The sequence below is a fragment of the Euleptes europaea genome, chromosome 11 (genome assembly GCF_029931775.1).
Source record: "Euleptes europaea isolate rEulEur1 chromosome 11, rEulEur1.hap1, whole genome shotgun sequence".
NCBI lineage: Eukaryota > Metazoa > Chordata > Lepidosauria > Squamata > Sphaerodactylidae > Euleptes > Euleptes europaea.
The window spans coordinates 54,200,791-54,220,854 of record NC_079322.1 but is presented as its reverse complement, the minus strand read 5'-3'; the positions used below and the strand labels follow the sequence as shown (position 1 = coordinate 54,220,854).

The following is a 20,064-nucleotide window of genomic DNA, read 5'->3' as shown; positions in this document are numbered from 1 at the left end:
AAGCCACATCTGGATTGCTTGGGAGGCCTTAGTTCCCACTGAACCCCTAAAGCAAGTTTCTCTACCACTTTATACAGTATTGTCACACATCTACATGCCAAAGGCACAAAATAACAAAAAAGTATAAACAGTTCTTAATAGTACAGGAAGAAATGATAAAAACTGGATATAAATGCGATTACTTGATACAGAACGTGAATTACAAAAGACCAATCAACTCAAACCAGCATTTATTTCACTGTTCCGTCTTTTGTTAGTTATCAAAACTATAAAGGCATATAAATCAATATTAATAAAATATGCAAATACCATTTAGTTACACAGCCATGATTTTTTTTTTTTTGGTGCAAAGCAAAAACCAAAGTGGAATGTTGATCATGCTCAGTCTCTTCCTTCATTACAAATTAGATGCTCATGACACACTGAATGAACTGCAAAAAGACCAAAACAACAAGGTATGTGTTAAATCCTGTGTAGCATCACGTATCATCCTCTACTTTTCCTTAGAACATGCTAACAGGACTGGTATAAAGGATTTTGAACACAACAACTTTCGAACTGTATCCCTGAAGTTCTGAGACTCCTTGAAGGGTAGCTTAATACTACCAGACCACTTTCTGTGAAATACATTTTCCTTCCATTATTGATCTTCCCCTGCATAAAGGAAACACTGGGTACACAAAGCATATCCAGGGGGAACAACGGGCCCCCTACGTTTGGCAGGTGCTGCTCCATGCGAACTGAGGGCATAACCAAGCATATGTCCCAAATCTTCTGCAAAGTCTCATTCTGTGAGTACAGGGGATACCCTGCTATGCAGCCTGTAGCACCAGAGACGAGTTTTCGAAAAGTTAAGAGACAGGTGAGTTAAGGACTTGTGTGGGAAAATAAATTGCTACTTTAATTCGGTTCATACTAAAGTAATGGGTTACATTAAGGGCTGAGGAGGGAATTGTGTTCTTTCAGCTTTGCTAATTGGTTACAGTTAGGTCCAGCTCTAAATGAGGCTTCAGCCTCTATGACCTACTTGTAAAGCCTTTCAGGGACAGGATGTGGTACTAGGCAGAACCACTGGACTGCTCCAGCTGCCATGTTCTGATTTTATACTGTCCAGGAATTCCATGGAAAACACACATGAGCTTGGACAATATGGATACAGTTCTCCAAGGCTGAGATGTCTGGGCACCTCCTAGACAATGCCTACACACAGCGACATGCTAATTCTCACACTCCTTCAAAAGTGTTTTCAACTTAATGAAGCTAACTAAGAAGTTCTAGTAATGCAATTATTTTTCCAAGAAGCAGGATTACAGACCAGAACTGCTGCTCTATTCCCTGGAAAAGGACAGGTTACAAGCTACAAGAAATAAACTCATGCCTGAAGCTCTCAGCATACAATAAATGGCAGTTAGCCATGTACAGGTGACTGTTTTAGTTTGCATCTCTCCTAGCCAAACCAGATTTAGAGTCACTTACATCATCATACTGGAAGTTCACCATTCCCTGCTGGGCTGCATCCCTTCTTCGAAAGCTATCTGCAAAAACACATAGGAAGAATCGTGCATTGAGAGAGGACCCAGCATATATAAAGCACCACCTGTAAAAATATGTGAGATGTATACTAACGTATAAGATGCCCTGGTGTGTTATTAAAAAACTTGTTTTAAGTGTTAAAAAGGTCTTGTTCACAACCTTTCCCCTTGCTTGTTTTATCTAATGGCCTGTCTTTCCTTAGAAATGAGTGGGTCAACTTGATCGTTTTAAAACTGCTGCTTCTCGTAGCCTAATTCAGTGCAGTCCTCTGAGGGAGAATTCATTCACATGCTACATTGAGAACACAACTGCTACAGTTTTTAAGCGCACAGAAAGACCAAAAGACAGAGTTTAGGTGAACATTTATGAGCAAGCACATCAGAACATGGAGAAACAAGTTTGGAAACCAGTAAATGTTTAGCCATAACAGGTGAATAGCTGGGATTGCTTAATATGAATCATAACACTTAACCTACGTTTGTTAGGTAAAATGTCATGAGAAAGAGAACTTAAGTCAAAACTGGTGAAGCTTCAAGGCAACTTCTAAAGTGGAAAGACACCCAATTCACAGAGCAATTTTTGGCAAGATAAAGTCAACTTAGGTTACTTAAAGACATGTATGTCCTATCTTCCCAACAGGCTCGGGGCAGTTAAGAGCAAGAAAGACACAGAATACCTACAATTCAAAAGCAAAACCTTACCCCATAGTAAATAGAGATGCTCGCCCCTTCTCAATTCTACCATGTTAAGACTGCTGCTATTCAACAAGTGATATAAACAAAGTTTTCTGAATTCTTCAGTGCAGCAATCATAATTAAAAACCCCTCCAGAACAGCAGCCTTTATGGGCTTTCTCGAAGGCTAAAAAGGTAGGGATCTGGCATTTAGATTTAGGGGAGCTGTTCCCGAAAAGAGGTAGCCACTGAGAGTGCCCAGTTTGACAGAGGTTAGATAGACTACCCATGATGAAGGGATCGTCAGAGACTACTGGCCCACTACGAGCATGTGGCGAATTCATGCGGGTTGACAGTTCTGCTAATGGTGTAATCCATTTAACGCACTTTTGAAAAACATTCTGTGAACTGATCACAGGATGTTGCAGAAGCACAAATCTATAGGTAAGAGTGAGGGTTAATCTACATATATTCAAGATGGTGGAGTGAACAAGCCTAAGGAAGTGTGGTGGGGGGAGAAAGTACTAGCATTGAAATACTAACATCAAGCAACTCACACTAACTTTACGGTTTGTGTCTGTGCGTGCTCTCTCTCAAACACACACACAAACAGCCAGAATAGGCAGCAGCTAGTTACCAGGGAAGGTGACTGGGGAAGGCACTGGCAAACCAACCCCCAAACAAAGTCTGCCTTGGAAACGTCGAGATGTGACGTCACCCCATGGGTCAGGAATGACCCAGTGCTTGCACAGGGGACCTTTACCTTTAGTTACCAGGTTCACTTGCATGAATAGCTACCTATAAGAAGTGCACTGAAAATTAGACAAAGGAGAGTCAACGTTTAAAATATACCCACCAATTCCAATAATAAAAGCATGCAGTAAAACACAGGGTTGTTGTGAGGACAAAATGGAGGAGAATGATATAAGCCGCTTTAAACACCGACTGGGGAGAAAGGAAGGTTATAAATGTATGAAATAAACAAAACATACCAGTGAGAGCTCTGAGTTTAACACAGCAGGCGATGTAGTCATCAAATGTAATCTTTCCATGAGAACTATACCGTTTTGCTATTGCATTGATTGCCTGTGGAGTCAACCTAAATCCTAAATGGAAGAGGACAAAAAACAAGGTACAAGGGCGTTTGAATATAGTCATCAAATTTTTCTATGTGTGCTTTGCATTACTTACTAATTGGGTACAGTCCACCAAGAATAGCACACAAGTGCCATTCAAGTCAAATGGAGGGTTTTTTTTGCTCATTTGCCTGATGGCCAGTTCAGAGGAAACTCTTAGATCCCTCCCACACTACTAACACTCAGGGGTACCCAATGAAGTTGCTGGCTGGCAATAGACTCCAGACAGACAAAAGGAAATACTTCTTTAAAAAGGTAAAGGTAATCCCCCTGTGCAAGCACTGGGTCATTACTGACCCAATGTTTACTAGGCAGATCTGTGTTTACGGGGATGGTCTGCCATTACCTTCCCCAGTCACCTATACTTTAACCCCAGCAAGCTGGGTACTCATTTTAACAACCTCGGAGGGATGGAAGGCTGAGTCAACCTTGAGCCGGCTACCTGAAACAGTCTACCGTCGGGATCGAACTCAGGTTGTGAGCAGAGCTTTTGACTGTAGTACTACAACTGACCACTCCCCGCCACAGGGCTCCTAGGAATACCTAGTGGCCATGGTGATTAAAGGGAACCTCCATATTCAGAGGCAACAAACCTCTGAGCACCAGTGCTGGGAGGCAACATCAGGCCTCTATGCCCTGTTAGTTGGCCTTCCTGGGAAACTGGTTGGCTGCTGTGTGAAACAGAATGCTGGACTAGATGGACCCCCAATCTGATCCGGTAGGGCTCTACTACTGTTCTCAGCTTACCCATGGTTGCCAAAGCCTTCTGCATTTCCTGAGAATCCACCGTGCCACTGTGGTCTGAATCGACATTCATGAAATGCTGTCGCCAGCCATTCAGCACAGCCCAGAGCTCTTTGAATTCATTGAAGCCCATCGTGCCAGACATGTCTCTCTGAACCGTGGCTAAGGATCATGTCATTTAGCAGCAGAATAAATGCAAGATAAATATCATGCAATGCAGGGTTGCCGAGAAAAATCAAACAAAGGTTCTCCACAAGTCTCCTAGAACTGTATTTCTAGATACAACAGGCTGTCATTCCAGGCCAGGCCTTTTCAGTCAAAATTCTAATCAATTACTTTGTTTTCAAGTACAAAGGAAACTACATCTCAAAGCCATTCTTCTGCTAATATGCCAATTTGCATCTTAATGTATTCATTTCAAACTCATATGCTATTTCATCATAGCAACCTACAAGGTAGCGTAACTTTTTTTTGCTTTGTTTTTTACAGTTCATCTACAAAATAGTCACAGTCACTTGGTACTAATTTGAGATCCAAAGTCTAAAAGTACATGCAATCAAGGTCTCACAAATCTAAAAAATTGCTGAGGATATGTCAATATCTACTTCAATACGCAGATGGGTTGGTTGAACCAATAAACAAAGCTTACAAAAAAAAAGTATCTATACTTCTGTCTGGATACTCTTCTTCTCAGTCACTTTATGCCTTACAGATTTCGTACTCAGGAAAAATTTCTGTACGAAATGCAGAAAAGAGGTAGCGACCCCCACCCAAAAACTTACCTGGTGATTCTGACCTGCATTTTTTTTAAAGCATTACAAGTCATTTCACCCAACAAAACTTCCTCCACAGCCTCAAAGCAAAGAAAGCAAAGTCATATAACTCAAAGGATACATCAAGCATAGAGATCATGAGCCTGCACGTCTCTAAGTTGAAAGCTGTTGCAAAGGTGGGGGGAAAAGAGAGAATACATTAGTCAGTAGCAACATCTAGGCTCTTAGCCAATATACATTATTTCCCCCTTGTTTTCCATCCCCCCCCCAATTCCTAAGGAAAGTCATTTTGAAGGCTGGGAATTAAACAGTATGAAGGTACTGACTCATGACTCAAAAAGTCAACTGCCAAGGTTATTATTTCCTCAGGGTTTATGTAATTTCAGCCTTTTCAGTATGTTATAAAAGGTGAATAATTGTAGAATGAAGTTGTGTGTTTAAATTATCACGCAGACAGTGAACTACACAAAGCCTCTTAACAATTTTGTTATATTAAAGATTTGAATTTTTAAACCTGCTAAACTTACGTTTGCCCTGACCTGGATGGCCCAGGCTAGCCTGATCTCATCAGATCTCAGAAGCTAAGCAGGGTCAGCCCTGGTTAGTATTTGGATGGGAGACCACCAAGGAATACCAGGGTTGCTGTGCAGAGGAAGGCTCTGGCAAAAAACCTCTGTTAGTCTCTTGCCATGAAAACCCCAAAAGTGGTCGCCATAAGTTGGCTGCGACTTGACGGCACTTTACACACATACACACACAAACTTACGTTTATATGCTCCTGCAATGCCTGATTGGGTCAGACATCTTTGAAGCTCATCAGCATCTATTTGCCCATCCTTTGGAAAACAGAAAAAAAATATCACTCCAATTTTACTTGCTCTCCCCCCAAAATTATTATTTTATTTACCTAAAACATTTATATGCCACTTTTCTGCCCAATTAGAGCCCTCAAGACAGCATACAATTAAAAGCGATTAAAAACTCACTTTTTATAACAGTAAATGACAAAAACAAGGAGGGTCAGTATTCTTTTGTTTGTTAAAGAACACCCAACCATCACTAACTTTCTTAAGCCAATTAGTTCTCTCTTAAGACCAATGATCAGGCCACAGACAAAAACTGGTGGGTTGGATCTAGACTAAATTGGCAATTTCCATTAAGCCCCCCCTTCCTAGTGTGGTGTAGTGGTTAAGAGCATCAGTCTCTAATCTGGAGAACCACGTTCAATTCCCCACTCCTCCACATGAAGCCTGATGGGCAATCATGGGCTAGTCACAGTTCTCTCAGAACTCTCTCAGCCCCACCTACCTCACAAGGTGCCTGTTGGGGGGGGGAGGTGCTTGTAGGCTGCTTTGAGACTCCTTATGGTAGAGAAAAGCGAACACATGAAGCTGCCTTATACTGAATCAGACACTTGGTCCATCAGAGTCAGTATTGTCTACTCAGACCAGCAGCAGCTTTCCAGGGTCTCAGGCAGAGGTCTTTCACATCACCTACTTGCCTAGTCCCTTTAACTGGAGATGCCAGGGATTGAACCTGGGGCCTTCTGCATGCCAAGCAGATGCTCTACTGCTGAGGCACAGCCCCTCCCCTTAAAGTGGGGTATAAAAACCTTCTTTTTCCCAACACACACATCCCTCAAGTTGTTCCTTAGGGTCCCCCATTGCCAAGGAGCAGGACTTCTTAAAGATCAGTGGGCTGAAGTGGGAGTGGGGGACCAGAAAGTTTCTGTTCTGCTGATGGACAATCCAACCCAAAGTCTAGTACAGTTCTCCATTGCTACCTGTCTTATTATGCTGACCAGTATCCTCAGTTCAAACATCTGCATAAATCTGCTGACAGAGCAGAACTAGGGGGGAAATTCTAGAGGCTCTGGTCTCCCTGGTCCCGGGGAGAGGCATGTCATTTGTTTTGATATGATGTTTGGGTTGGACCTGGGAGCGGAAGAGAAGCCCAGAGGGAATCTTTGTCTGGTAACCTGGTGATGGCTCTTAAGACAGCCCTGCCTTTGCACAGGAAGGGCTACCAACATTCATTCCGCTCTTGGGAGAAAAACCCATTCTCCATTTTATTATAGACACATACCTATCCATTTCCCAGTATAGAAACATTTGACACATTTCTCAAATAAGTGGGAATGGGGACTTTGTAAAAGATATTAAAACAAATACTTCAATACAAAAAGTACATACGTGACACCCAGTTAAAGCCCAATTTTCACGCGCAGCAGAACTCGTGTAAATATTTGACTTGCAGTGATACATTATAACTGCTTAACAGACGTGTAAAGATAATTAAGGATATGCATGCTGCATATTCTGCAATGTACAGTACATCTAGAACAGTGCTCCCCAACCTTTTTGAGCCTGTGGGCACCTTTGGAATTCTGACACAGGGTGGTGGTGTAGCCACAAAATGGCTGCCATGGGAGGTGGAGCCACAAAATGGCTGCCATGGGAGGCGGAGCCAGTCAGAAAACAGCTCCTACAGCTTACCTTCAGGCACACAGTGAAGATTCTTTACTGTGATAACAGCTTCTGCCAAAGCAACATTTTTTTAAAAAAACTGAATAGCCAATCAATTCTCCAGTGGCCAATCAGAAGCCTTACTGGGCAAAAGCCCCACCTGGCCCCGCCCACTTTCTGAAAACACTTGGCGGGCACCAGGAAAGGTGTCCGGGGGTACCATGGTGCCCATGGGCACCATCCTAGGGACCCCTGATCTAGAATAACAATGAATTAGGGAACATCGCACTGTTATATCAGCAATAAAGAGGAACTTGTGTGGTCATTTTAAATTGAAAAAAGGAGAACATACCTGCCCAGCCACTGCAGCAAAATAACCATATAAGGGATCTTGAGCTTGACCAGGAAAAGCTGGTCCTCCTGGAGCACTCCCATACTAGTAAGAAGAACCAACAAGGAATTAAACTAAAGTCAATACTTCTGTGGTTCTTTGGATATGTAATACTTCTCCTTTACCCTTTCAACAAGGTGTGTTTTGAAGGCTGTTCCATAGCAACTGTGGTTACAACTCCTAGGTGGTTACAATGCTAACTATCAACTCTGTGAATAGTTCTGGAACTAGGCCTGATATCACAAGTAATTCTTCTAACCATTAAAATGTTCACTCACAATGAGATTTAGCACTTCTATTTAGGAGCGTACACAGAAAAGGGGGCAAAGGCAAGAAGCCACTGAAGATGATGGTTGCTGCTTTCTATTTCACTTCTGCTTCCTCTTGTATCATACAGGTACTGCCTTATTCCACAGCAGAGACTCACTGTAACCAGCAATCCAAAGCTTTTGTTTATTGCTGGCTATGAACCTTTGCATATATGCCTTTAGAGACAGTTTCCAATAGCAGTTTCCAGAAGTTCCCCAAAAGCAAGTGCAAATAGTTGCTGGGCAAAAAGGTGCCTTTTCATATGAAAAGACACCTTGTTTGTTGAGAGAGAGAGAGTAAATATTAAGTGAGAGCTGAGCAGCAGGTGTTTAGACAGCATACAAAATCTCTCAGGTGGGCACAGGAGGTTATTTCCTGGAGCTGGATCCCAGTGGACTTTCCATGCCCTATCTTGTCTGATTTTTTTTTAATAGATTTTTATCCACCCAGTGGTTTTCTTAACAGCGTTTTCAAACATATAACAAAAACTACAGACTACATAAAGCTGTTAAAATATAATGTTAGCATCAGTCCAGGACAAAGGCATATATTCCTTGGGACAGAGGCTGAATGATAGGTCCCCCTCTCTATATTCAAATAAGACTGCCAATTGCGTGGATTGGGTTAAAATGACTGCTTTTGTTTATGATCATCCAACACAGGTTACTTTGTTTGCAGAGTAGTGACTCATATCTATGCCAGATCTGAGATTACAGAAGCCAGGCGGAGGAAATAATTTAAATGCGTTAATTCGGCAAAGGAGTATGCCATTTTGACCAGATACCGCAAATGTCCAGGTGGACAAGAAATCACACCTTAGCAGCAGTATGGCTCTATCTTGGTGAGCACTCTCAGAACTTTAAGAATGAGGAAGTGTGGACCTTTACAAAATGGCTGCCATAGGGTCTGGGGCCTATCATAAAATGATGGGAGGCTGCAAGCCAAGCATCCTCTTGTGATGGCTGATGCTGTTTGTGAACGGGCTGCGGCTGTTTGTGAATGGGTGCTCCCTAAAGACACAAAAGGGGGATGCCCCCTGCTTCAATGAGGTGGAGGAAAGCCAGGCCTGGCTATTTGCTTTGGGGGAAAGATGCTGTTTGGTTTCAGATTTTAAAGGGGGAGGGTTTCCTTCCCTATGCCATCACAGGGAGGTTTCTGTGCCCAGAAACAGAAGGCAGGCGGTGGCTATTGTTGAGCTAAGGATGCACAGCTATAACACACCTGCTTGGGACAGGTTCAGTGCTTTGCTAGTCAGTCTGCTGGCAAGGAGTGGCCTGAAGTTCCCTGTTTTTCTCCCCTGTTCCGTTCACAACCTTTTGGATTTTAAACCCAAGGCTCAGGAAGAAGTAGCTATTAAACACGCTGGTAGCCTTGGCCCTGTTGGGGATCACTGGGCTAGAATGTACATTTAGGCAGACAAAAAAAATCCTCGATTTACCTCACAAAGTTTCACACCTACACACAGATGATCTCCACACGAGAGGGAAGAAAGTACAGCCCTCAAGTGTTTTTTTGTTTTTTGTTTTAAATATTATTCCAAAGTGATAGTAAGCAAGACCGTATACTTCTAAGAATCAAGGCGGCAGATAGGACGCTACATATTGTGCAAAGCAAAACACACAGATTAGATACACCTATATGTCATAAAACCTAATTAATTCAAACAGCTGTCATTTAGTCCTATTGTTGCCTCCTTAAAATGCAGAAAGCGGGTCCCCCCAATGAGCGCAAAGTTGTTCTGTTGCATGCTGGGGCTAAGAAAATCAGTTCACTACACATCGGGGGCGGGGCTGCTGTGTTTTTTTTTATGGGTACAGAATCCACAACCTGCAGTCTGAACCCAGTTCATGCTACTACCTTAGCGCTCCACTTTTTCTCCTAAGTGTAAGGTATACTGATGACCACATGTAACGACCTCACCACAGACAACCTAGGGATCAACACAGCCCTCTCAAGCGTTTACAGCAGGCATAATACGCAAACTCCGAGAGGTTGTGTGAACCACATCATGGGCACACCCTGTTCTGTGCAAATATATTTAACCCAAAGGGAGGCACACCCTCTTTTACGATCACATGTAAGCGCCATGAACAAAGCCGTTCTCAGAGTGAACCTCCACCTGCAACAGAGGCATCTACTAGAACTGATTGTACCAATAGAAAGAACAAGAGTCCAGTAGCACCTTAAAGACTAACAAAATTTCTGGCAGGGTATGAGCTTTCGTGAGCCACAGCTCACTTCTTCAGATACAGCTAGAATGTGAGTCCACCTATCCTTAAGTAGACGAGTGAATTACACACAATGTCATAATCAACTGAATGACATTAGCAGGCGTGATTGTGTGCAGGGCCGGTGCTACCATTAGGCAAACTAGGCGGTCACCTAGGACACAGACCTCAGAGGTGCGCAGAACTGGCCTGAGGGGCAGTTTTAAACAAATTAACGTCTTGAAAAAAATGCAAGATCAGTACCGCAACAGTTCTATGGAATGTAATTAATTATAACGTCTTATAAAAAGTTTTGTGCTTTTATTTTTTCCTACAAGACATCTGTTTTTGAAAAATGGTTACCAATTGTGGGGGGGGGGCACAAGTAGTTAGCCTTGCCTAGGGCGCAAAAAATGACCGGCGCCGGCCCTGACTGTGGGGGTTACCGCATTATGTATTCCCAGCGATGTATTAAGAGTTTGAAAATGTTATAAAAAATCGCTTTAGAAGGGTTTTTGGCGACCACGGCTTATAAACGGTTGGAAGACGTCTTCACAGCTAAAGGGGCCAAACAAAATTGCGAACAGTATTTTTTATAACGTTTTCAAACTCTTAATACATCACTGGGAAAACAAGTGCGGTAACCCTCTTTGTTTGGCCCCTTTAGCTGTGAAGACATCTTCCAACCATTTTTTATTTTTAAAAAAATATTTTTTAATTGAATCACATACAATTTTATTATCATCTTCAAAGTTTCATAAATTAAAACAATTTCAATCGAATCAGCCTAATCTATATTAACTTTTCTTGACTTCCCCTCTCCCCTCCTCTTATCAGTTTAATATCTATATAATCCCCTCTGTATTTTTTTTCTAATTCATTATAATACGTTGTATCATTTCCATAAATTATATATCTTTCTATATGCTTTAATTAGCGAGTACTTCATCCTTTCTACTTTAATCAATTGAATTAGATTAAATCATAACCTTTAACCTTTCCCATATTTAATTCATTTTCACAATATATTATCCATGCCTCCCATTCTCTCACATATTCCTCATTGTCTTTTTGATTTACTAAAGCAGTAAGTTTAGCCATTTCTGCTAGTTCAAACATTTTATTTATCCAGTCATTATCTTCCAACCATTTTTTAGCCGTGGTATCCAAAAACCCTTTTAAAGCGATGTTTTTTTAATAACATTTTCAAACTCTTAATACATCGCTGGGAATACATAATGCGGTAACCCCCCTGTGTGTCTAATTCACTCGTCTCTACTTAAGGGCAGATGGGACTCGGCGTTCTAGCTGCTATCTGAAGAAGCGAGCTGTGACTCACGAAAGCTGCCAGAAATTTTGTTAAAGTCTTTTAAGGCGCTACTGGACTCCTGCTCTTTTCTACTGCTAGCGACAGACTCACACGGCTGCCCATCGGGATTTTACCAAGGAATTCCCCCCCAAAAAAACAACAACAACGCAGTAACGTGGGAAGGGCCCTGACCTGGATGGCCCAGGCTAGCCTGATCTCGTCGGATATCAGAACCTAAGTAGGGTCAGCCCTGGTTAGTATTTGGATGGGAGACCACCAAGGAAGACCAGGGTTGCTGTGCAGAGGAAGGCACTGGCCAACCACCTCTGGTTATTGGTTCTTGTAGGTTATCTGGGCTGTGTGATCGTGGTCTTGGTATTTTCTTTCCTGACGTTTTGCCAGCAGCTGTGGCAGGCATCTTCAGAGGAGTAACACTGAAGGACAGTTTCTCTCAGTGTCAAGTGTGTAGGAAGAGCAATATATAGTCAGAAGGGGGTTGGGTTTGAGCTGAGTCATTGTCCTGTAAAGTATTGAAGGTAATGAGCTAACCATTGTCCTGTAAGTATCAAGATAATGCGCTAATGAGGGTGTGGTATGTTAATATGGAACCATTGTATCCTGAAGTGATTTGTTAACATGTGGAATCCAAAGCTAATCCGCATGGCTATTGTGGACTGTCGTCTTTGTTAGTCTGGAGGTTTTCAGGACAGGAAGCCAAGCCTTATTCATTCTTAAACTCTCTTCTTTTCTGTTAAAGTTGGGGGCAGGTGCTCAGGCCAAGTGCCTGGAGCTAAGCAGGCCTGGGTTTCCTCAAAGGCTGGGCAGAAGCGCCCCTGGGGACTTCGCGTGTTTCTCCTTGAGCTTCCATCGTGCAAGGAAAGGGGGTGATGCCCAGATATAGGGCTATGCTAATTAATGTGAAGTGGACACCTAACGTGCATGGGTGCTTTTGTGTATCAATCTGCTTGTCAGCAGCCTGGGCCTGCCCCATCCGAATGCATAAATGATGCCGAGCTTCTGACCGTGAAAGCCTTCGACAACACCTCTGTTAGTCTCTTGGCATGAAAACACCAAAAAGGGGTCGCCGTAAGTCGGCTGCGCCTTGAAGGCACTTGACCCACCCACACACACACAAACACACACAACGTGGGAAGGCGCGCCAGCCGCAAGGAAAGCGAACAAACAAACCCACACCCTTCCGCTGCACTGCTTAGTGCAACCCCCCCCCTCTCCCACCCACCCACTGCCCGTCATCCCAGATAAAGGAAATCGGACGCCCCCGTCTCCTTAAACCAGGCACCGGGCATGCAGGGCCGCGGGCAGGGCGAGCAGCGGGGCCCGGGCCGGAGACCCACGGAAACCCCCTCGTCCGGGCGGCTGCGGGGCCTGCTCGTGCCCGTGCTCGCCCCCGCGGCTCCCGCCCCGCTTCCACCCGCCTCGGGCTTGCTCACCCCGCCCTGATAGTAGCCGCCTCCAGCACCGGGATGCCCAGGGTACGCCATGATGCTCTGCCGTCTCCGCAGCGCCACGAACTCCCGGCCTGACCTCGCGGGCTGTGACTCCGCCCGCAGGATATCCGGGGCAGCCCATTGTCGCGGGAGGGGAGGGGCAAAGGGGGGGGGAGGAGGCCCGCCGTGCCGGAGACGGAGCGCCTCTCGCTTCTTTTCCTGCCTCTCCCGAGTGCGCGAGGAGTGAGCTGCCGCTGGGCAAAACTAACTCCCCTCCTATGCAAGAGCAATGGTACAAGCTGGATTCGCGAAACCAAAACGCAGCTTTAGTGCCATTTCTGCAAGCTTATTTTATTTATTTATTTTTATTTTATTTCTCAGGCTTATTTCGCAGTGTTGAGAATTTGGATGGGGGAAAATTGTGCATTCAGATTGTGCATTTTATTTATTTTTATTTATTTTATTTTTTATTTTTATTTATTTATTTTTATTTCTCAGGCTTATTTTGCAGTGTTGAGAATTTGGATGGGGAAAATTGTGCATTCAGATTGTGCATTTTATTTATATTTATTTATTTTATTTTATTATTTGTATGTATGTATTTATTTATTTTTATTTCTCAGGCTTATTTTGCGGTGTTGAGAATTCGGATGGGGGGGAAATTGTGCATTCAGATTGTGCATTTTATTTATTTTTATTTATTTTATTTTTTATTTTTATTTATTTGTTTATTTTTATTTCTCAGGCTTATTTTGCAGTGTTGAGAATTCGGATGGGGGGGGGGAATTGTGCATTCGGAGAGCGGCAAACCCAAGGCAAAACCTCGCGTGCAGAAATGGCCTTTTATCTGTGTTAAGCGCTGTCATGGTTTTTTGGAAGCAGGGGCTGTTTCTGTTGTGGAAGCAGGCGCGTTAGCAGTTATCCAGGACACGCCACCAGAACTCCTTGCTTTATAGAAAACAGTGTTGTTTAATTTACAGTGCACAGATACAAAAGACAAACCGTCACGTACACTCTCTCCACCAAACTTCCCAACACAGAGTTACAGTTACATAGGCTTATATACAAAACACCACCTGAAACCAATAAGGCCACCTGCAGACCTGGCCACAGTATTACATCATCCTTACTGCTTCAAACCGGCTAGTTGCAGTTCACCCTAGAACCTGCTAGGCTATTCCTGCCTCTTGCATCATCCTAGATGCCTCTGATCTGACAGCTACCTGTCAGCTGTCTCTGTCAGATTATGGGCAACTTGTTACTCTGACAGTTTCACACGTGGAATACAATAAAGAACTTGAGTTTGCGGTTGTGGGAATTGAAAAAGTTGGGGGCAGGTGCTCAGGCCAAGTGCCTGGAGCTAAGCAGGCCTGGGTTTCCTCAAAGGCTGGGCAGAAGAGCACCTGGGAACTTCGCGTGTTTCTCCTTAAGCTTCCACCGTGCAAGGAAAGGGTGTAATGCCCAGATATAAGGGCTGGTGTAGAACACTATGCATTCATACGCACACACATGGAAGCTTTGGGAACGTTGGCATCCACAACTATAACAGGCCATCAGATTACATTGCTTGCCTGGTATGGCCTTTCACCAGTAGAGAGCTCTGAATTACCTTCATCCTTAGGAATGTGTTTTCTACTTCCTAGATCACAAGACCTAGCACTTGCTTAGTGACGCCTTTGGGCAATATCTATAGGCTACTATGCTAATTAATGTGAAGTAGACACCTAATGTGTATTGGTGCTTTTTTGTATCAATCTGCTTGTCAGCAGATTGGGCCTGCCCCATCCGAATGCATAAATGATAACTGAGCTTCCTTTGTTCTCCGGTGAATAACCCTGCATCTTATCTTTGGTTATTTCACCCCAGGTCTATGTTTAGCTAAATAAAGAACTGTTGCTTTTAACCTCTTCCTTGTTGTCTATCATTGGACTATATAAGACAACCAGACACTTCAAGGGGAAATGTAATTTTATATCAAGCTGCAGCCACATCCTAGCATAGTAAACGTCGCTTAAGTCTCGTACCAAGCCTAGGGAAGCTACACGATGAAATTCTTATATATACATGCACACAACTCCAATATGAAACCACTGCAATTTCACAGTTCATATTCACACAGCCCAAGTAATGCACTTTGAAGGTGGATTTTACTGTGTGAACTGGCAAAATCCACTTGCAAATGATCGTTAAGGTGCACTGAAAGTGGATTGAAAGTGCATTATTTGGGCTGTGTGAAAGTGAAATTGTACAATTTGGTTTCTGCAGATCCCGATTTGCTCGCCACAAAATAGACAAGAAACCTTTTTGTAGGTGTACTGCTCCATTTATTGATCCCTGTCCCACCAACTCCTCATTGAAAGTGTGGCATATCTGTGCTGCTTGAATGGTCTTCACTTATTTGAAGTTTGTACTCATCCATTTGTGGTTTATGTACTCGGTGCTGTGACATCCCTACAGCTATATTGGGGTTAAATTAGGGGAATTTGGGAGTAACCCTGATTCAGAATGCAAGAGGCCACAGGTGGCCCAAGACTAAAAATTGTCCGCCCTTGGTGTAAAGAACTTGTGTAGCAACTCAATGTATTAGTGTGGATTTGTTCTTTTATTTGCTTACCTCTAAATCTGCTTGTGTAGAAGTATGTTGCTAAGTAATGCAGATAAGGGTTGCTTAATTGTCTTGGCGTGGCGTTTATTAGAGCAATTTAAATGAATGAAATGAAGCAATAACTCATACTACTCTATTCACCCACAGAACAAAACATATATGACCCCTCCCTCTAAGAATTTAGATAAGCAAACTTCTTTTGCTTTGCAAAAGTGTTGGCGTTGTACTCATCAGTGAAAAATAGTGCCACGAAGAGGCTTTTTCGTTTATTTGTTGCAAGTTTGTGTTAGGTTTGATTGCATTGAATTAATACAGAACCTATATACTTAAGTATGCCATCTCTCAAGGCTGGCTTTGCTAAATTGTTCTGAATCTCAAAATAAATAGAACACTAAGTAATGAAATATGTCCATCTTACTGCTATATGTGAGAGAGGCAGCATGGTGTAGTGGTTGTGTTGGATTAGGAGCTGGGAAACCCAGGTTCAAATCCCCACTTGTGCCATAGAAGCTTGTTGGGTGACCTTGGGCCAGTCACACACTCTCAGCCCTGACTCTGGCTAGTATTTGGATGGGATGCCTCCAAGGAATACCATGGTGACTTGGAGGCAGGCAATGGCAAACCACCTCTGAAAGTCTCTTGCCTTGAAAACCCTACGGGGTCACCCTAAGTCATATGTGACTTGTGGGCAAAAAAAACCAAAACAAAACCCTGCTATATTTTAATTAGTTGTACTTGAACCTGTCGAATATCTCAGGAGTAATTTTATTTATTTATTTTCCCCCAGCATTTATGTAGCTGCCTTTCTCCTGAGCATCTCAGGACCCAAGGCCGTGAAAGCTTGTAGCCTAAAAACGCATTTAGGTTGTTTTGTACTTCATTTGATTCTGCGAGTCTCCACTTGATGTCAAGGGGGCTTATTCTCCTCGCCCTAAAACCCTTTACATTTTTTCTTCTTTTCTGTGAGCGCCTTGCACCGTTGGAGGAGCATCATGGAACAAAATGGTAGCAATCAATCAATAGGGCTTGCTTCCTGTTCAGGATCCAACTGATCACCATACTTGGAATTGGAAACAATGTTGTTTTAATCTCTGGCGGATGTTATTGTTTGCTTGCTTGTGATACATCATTTTGTATCTATTAAACTACTGTTTAGTTATCAAGCAAAGATACTTTCTTGGTCATCACTGAAAATCCTTAGCGGCCTCCCCAGGCTCAGGGTTGTTTACATGAAGGCAGAAATCCCATGCATATGTAATTTTGTCTCATTCAGACTTAGGTTCTTGGCTCTCATTTCAAAGCGCAATGTTAGCAATCCAGCATAATTTCCCCCAACGCTATAGATCTCTGGCACACTAACATTGCATGCACAGTAGCTAAGGGCCCAATTTAAATGATTTCCTGGGTTTGCAATCTGACACAGGTGAATTGTATCCCAAATCTACCATATTTATGTCGGGTCATAGTGTCTGGAGGAGTAATGCAACATCTGCCCTGTCTATCTTTTGGTTTACTTTGTGCTGGATATTTTTTATGAGAGAAAGGTGCAAAAAACTCACATTTTATATGTTCTATGCACATGGAATATCTACATGCAGTTAATGTTTATAACTTTTATTTATTATTGCATTAACAATTTATTTTACATCTTTCTTTTCCATTCCAGATAATGCAAACAACACACATACACACAAACATCCATCTACTAAAACATTTAACACCAAAGATAGTCAGACCCAGTTTTAAAACATGATCATAAAATGATAATAGTAGCAAGAATGAGCACTCAAACAATCAGAGTCTAGAATCTACAACAATAAATGTGGCAGTATCTATTTTTAAAGTTTAAGATGTCTGAAACTGTTACCACATCAGGGAAGAGATTTGTTATATGTGATGATGATAAAGTCTATTCTATTACTGGGCTCTGATCACGAGAAATGCACAGTATCAGTGCTATTCTCTGTTATCGTCTTTGGGCAAGTTGTATACATCACGTGGGCTACTCTGTCCTCTCACAAGACCCAGAACCTTTTTGCAAGAAGTCAGACCACAAGGTCCACCTCAGCAAACCTGGGCATTTCTGTCTGACCACTGCTATTTCAGTGGATGGCAGACACCTAGTCCTATGAAATTATCAGGTAGGATTCATCCTGGAGCATTCTCATGAACTCCTAGGGGTTCCTGGATCCCTGTTTGAGAAATGGTCTTATGCAGCTTGCCATGTGAGATGTTTTCAAGGTATGCCCTCTGATACTATGCTTACTACTCAAAATCTCAAGTTCTGCTGAATTTACCGTAGTTGGACCTAATCCAGATAGGTAGGCATAAGATTCCAGTCTTATTCTTTTAAATTACTTTCCCTGTTCTGATATTGTACTCAATATGGTATACAAATTCTTTAATTTAGAAATGGCCTCACATAATGTAGGACTGATCATTCATGGGTGTCAAAGAAAATTGGCAACAACTTACTGTAGTGATCTTTGGTTGTGATTGCATGCTTAAGCTTCTTGCTTGGGTAGCAACCTAGGCAGGGGTTTCTGTTTCCTTCACCTATCGAAAGGGTTTAGGGGAAGAGAGGAGATGGGTAAAAGGTACAATCAGTAGGAAGAGTTACCAAGTATAATATGAGTCTGTTTCTATCAATTGGAAGCTCACCTTTTCAGTGTGTTCCTCTGCTTTCCAGTGATTGAATGAGCTTAGGTATGTATAGCTGGGGGAGTGTTCAAAAAAACCCTCCCTTGGTGAGCAAACACAAGCTACTTTCAGTTCATTTGCAAGGTAAATACTTTCCTGCTCTTAATATATTTGAATAAATGCTTATTGTTTGCCTTAATGTATTTAATTCTCTCTTTGTTTACCTTGTTTTCATTTTACATTAGTTTTGCTCCTTTCTGTTTACCTTATTTGTAAAAACCTTCTCATTTTTTTTTAAAAGGGCTCTTTTTTTGCATAGATGTAAAAACATTCGGGAAAAGACTTGTATAACTTGTGTGTCTTGAAGACAGGAAGGTGTTGGCAGTGGCACAAAGAAGAAAATATCCATAGGAGGTTTTTTTTTCCAACTTTCCACAAAACTTCATTCTGAATTGGTGCTTGATCAAACCAGGAAGTTTTGAATTACACCCTGTGTATCAAGGCAGGAAGGAAAGAGTGGGAGGGATTGAGGGAATGCGATAACAAGCTGTAACAACAAACCCCCCCTGCATTTGTGTCTGTTACAGAGAGAGGGTTGTCTTTAGATCTGTAGGCAGCCGGAGATTAATTTAAGCTCACTTTCTCAAAGTGGTGAATTTGAAACTCGTGGCATTATATCATTTCACCACACTATCCAAATATATAGCTTCATTTTGACAGTATTTCTTTAACAGAACGATGGTTCCAGCTCAGGCGTGACCGTTTTGTCTGGAGAGATATCGTGAAGGTTGAGGCTTTAAATGCCGTTTAAAAAGAAGTCGCGTACTGTGTTGTTTGACCAGTGTGGTCTCTACCCCAAACTTCAAACAGGACCTAAGTGGCTTCTGAAAGCAGTAATTCCCAAATGAAGTTTGAGGTAAATGTGGGGGGGGGAGCAACTTTTTATTAACTTCCTTGGATGGAATAAAGTACTTTAATAAATGGTTTGACATTTTATTTATCAATTGGTTTAAAACATTTCATCATTAAAAGCATTTAAAATAAAGTATATATACAGTAGTACAAGAAAACCATATAAACATACATAACACCAAAAACCAGGGTGGAGGCCAATAGCAATATATATATAAAACACAACATTTGCTGGATTCAGAAAGCTGTAAATTTTTAGTTAACATGGTAGGAGTGCAGACAGCAGCCATCAGCTAAGCTTCTATCCATGAGGTAAATCTTTGGCCTTTCCACCACCTTAGGATTCTCATATTATGAGCTCCTTGGGAGTTCCAGTAACTTAGCCTGCAACCCCTGAAAACCAGACTCTGATACAGCACAGTGTCCCAATTTAAGTGTTCACTGAAATTAGCCTGTGCAAATGTAAAAGCCAGGCTTGGAGACATACAAATTCTCCTGAGAAAGGATTTCTTCTCACCTACTCCTACTCCTACTGGGGAAGGCACTGGCAAACCACCCCGTAAACAAAGCCTGCCTAGTAAACGTCGGGATGTGACGTCACCCCATGGGTCAGGACTGACCCGGTGCTTGCACAGGGGACCTTTACCTTTATATTTACTCCTCTAATGCCCATCCCTGAGCCTTTGGCAGCCTGGGACGGCATGGCCGAGATGCCGCCACTGCACCTCCAAAGCCATTTCCCGGCTGCCGAAAGGCTTTAAAAATCCCTTTAGAAGCTGTTTATTTTTAAAAAGTGGAACATTTTGCCCCATTGAGAACAGTGAGGCTGCACCAGCAAAAAAAGCTGGCGCAGCAACGCTGTTCTCCCCGGTTCTTGTAGGCTATCCAGGCTGTGTGACCGTGGTCTTGGTATTTTCTT

The 20,064-nt window shown here is 42.6% G+C and overlaps 1 protein-coding gene across 3 annotated transcripts; it reads right to left on the bottom strand.

The window, feature by feature from the left end:
- Positions 1-222: 222 nt before the first annotated feature.
- SRI (sorcin) lies at positions 223-18,138 on the bottom strand. 3 transcript variants are annotated; one of them, XM_056857970.1, is made up of 8 exons: positions 18,069-18,138; positions 7,677-7,760; positions 5,626-5,695; positions 4,981-5,024; positions 4,090-4,237; positions 3,199-3,312; positions 1,477-1,535; positions 223-431 (listed from the first exon to the last, which is right to left on the bottom strand). In XM_056857970.1, the coding sequence occupies exons 1-8, from the start codon at positions 18,093-18,095 to the stop codon at positions 405-407; spliced, it is 573 nt and encodes a 190-aa protein (XP_056713948.1). In that variant the 5' UTR covers positions 18,096-18,138; the 3' UTR covers positions 223-404. The 3 variants fall into 3 exon arrangements, with proteins under 3 accessions (XP_056713948.1, XP_056713947.1, XP_056713949.1); XM_056857969.1 differs by lacking the exon at positions 18,069-18,138 and adding an exon at positions 12,992-13,070; XM_056857971.1 differs by lacking the exons at positions 7,677-7,760; positions 18,069-18,138 and adding an exon at positions 12,992-13,063.
- Positions 18,139-20,064: the final 1,926 nt, after the last annotated feature.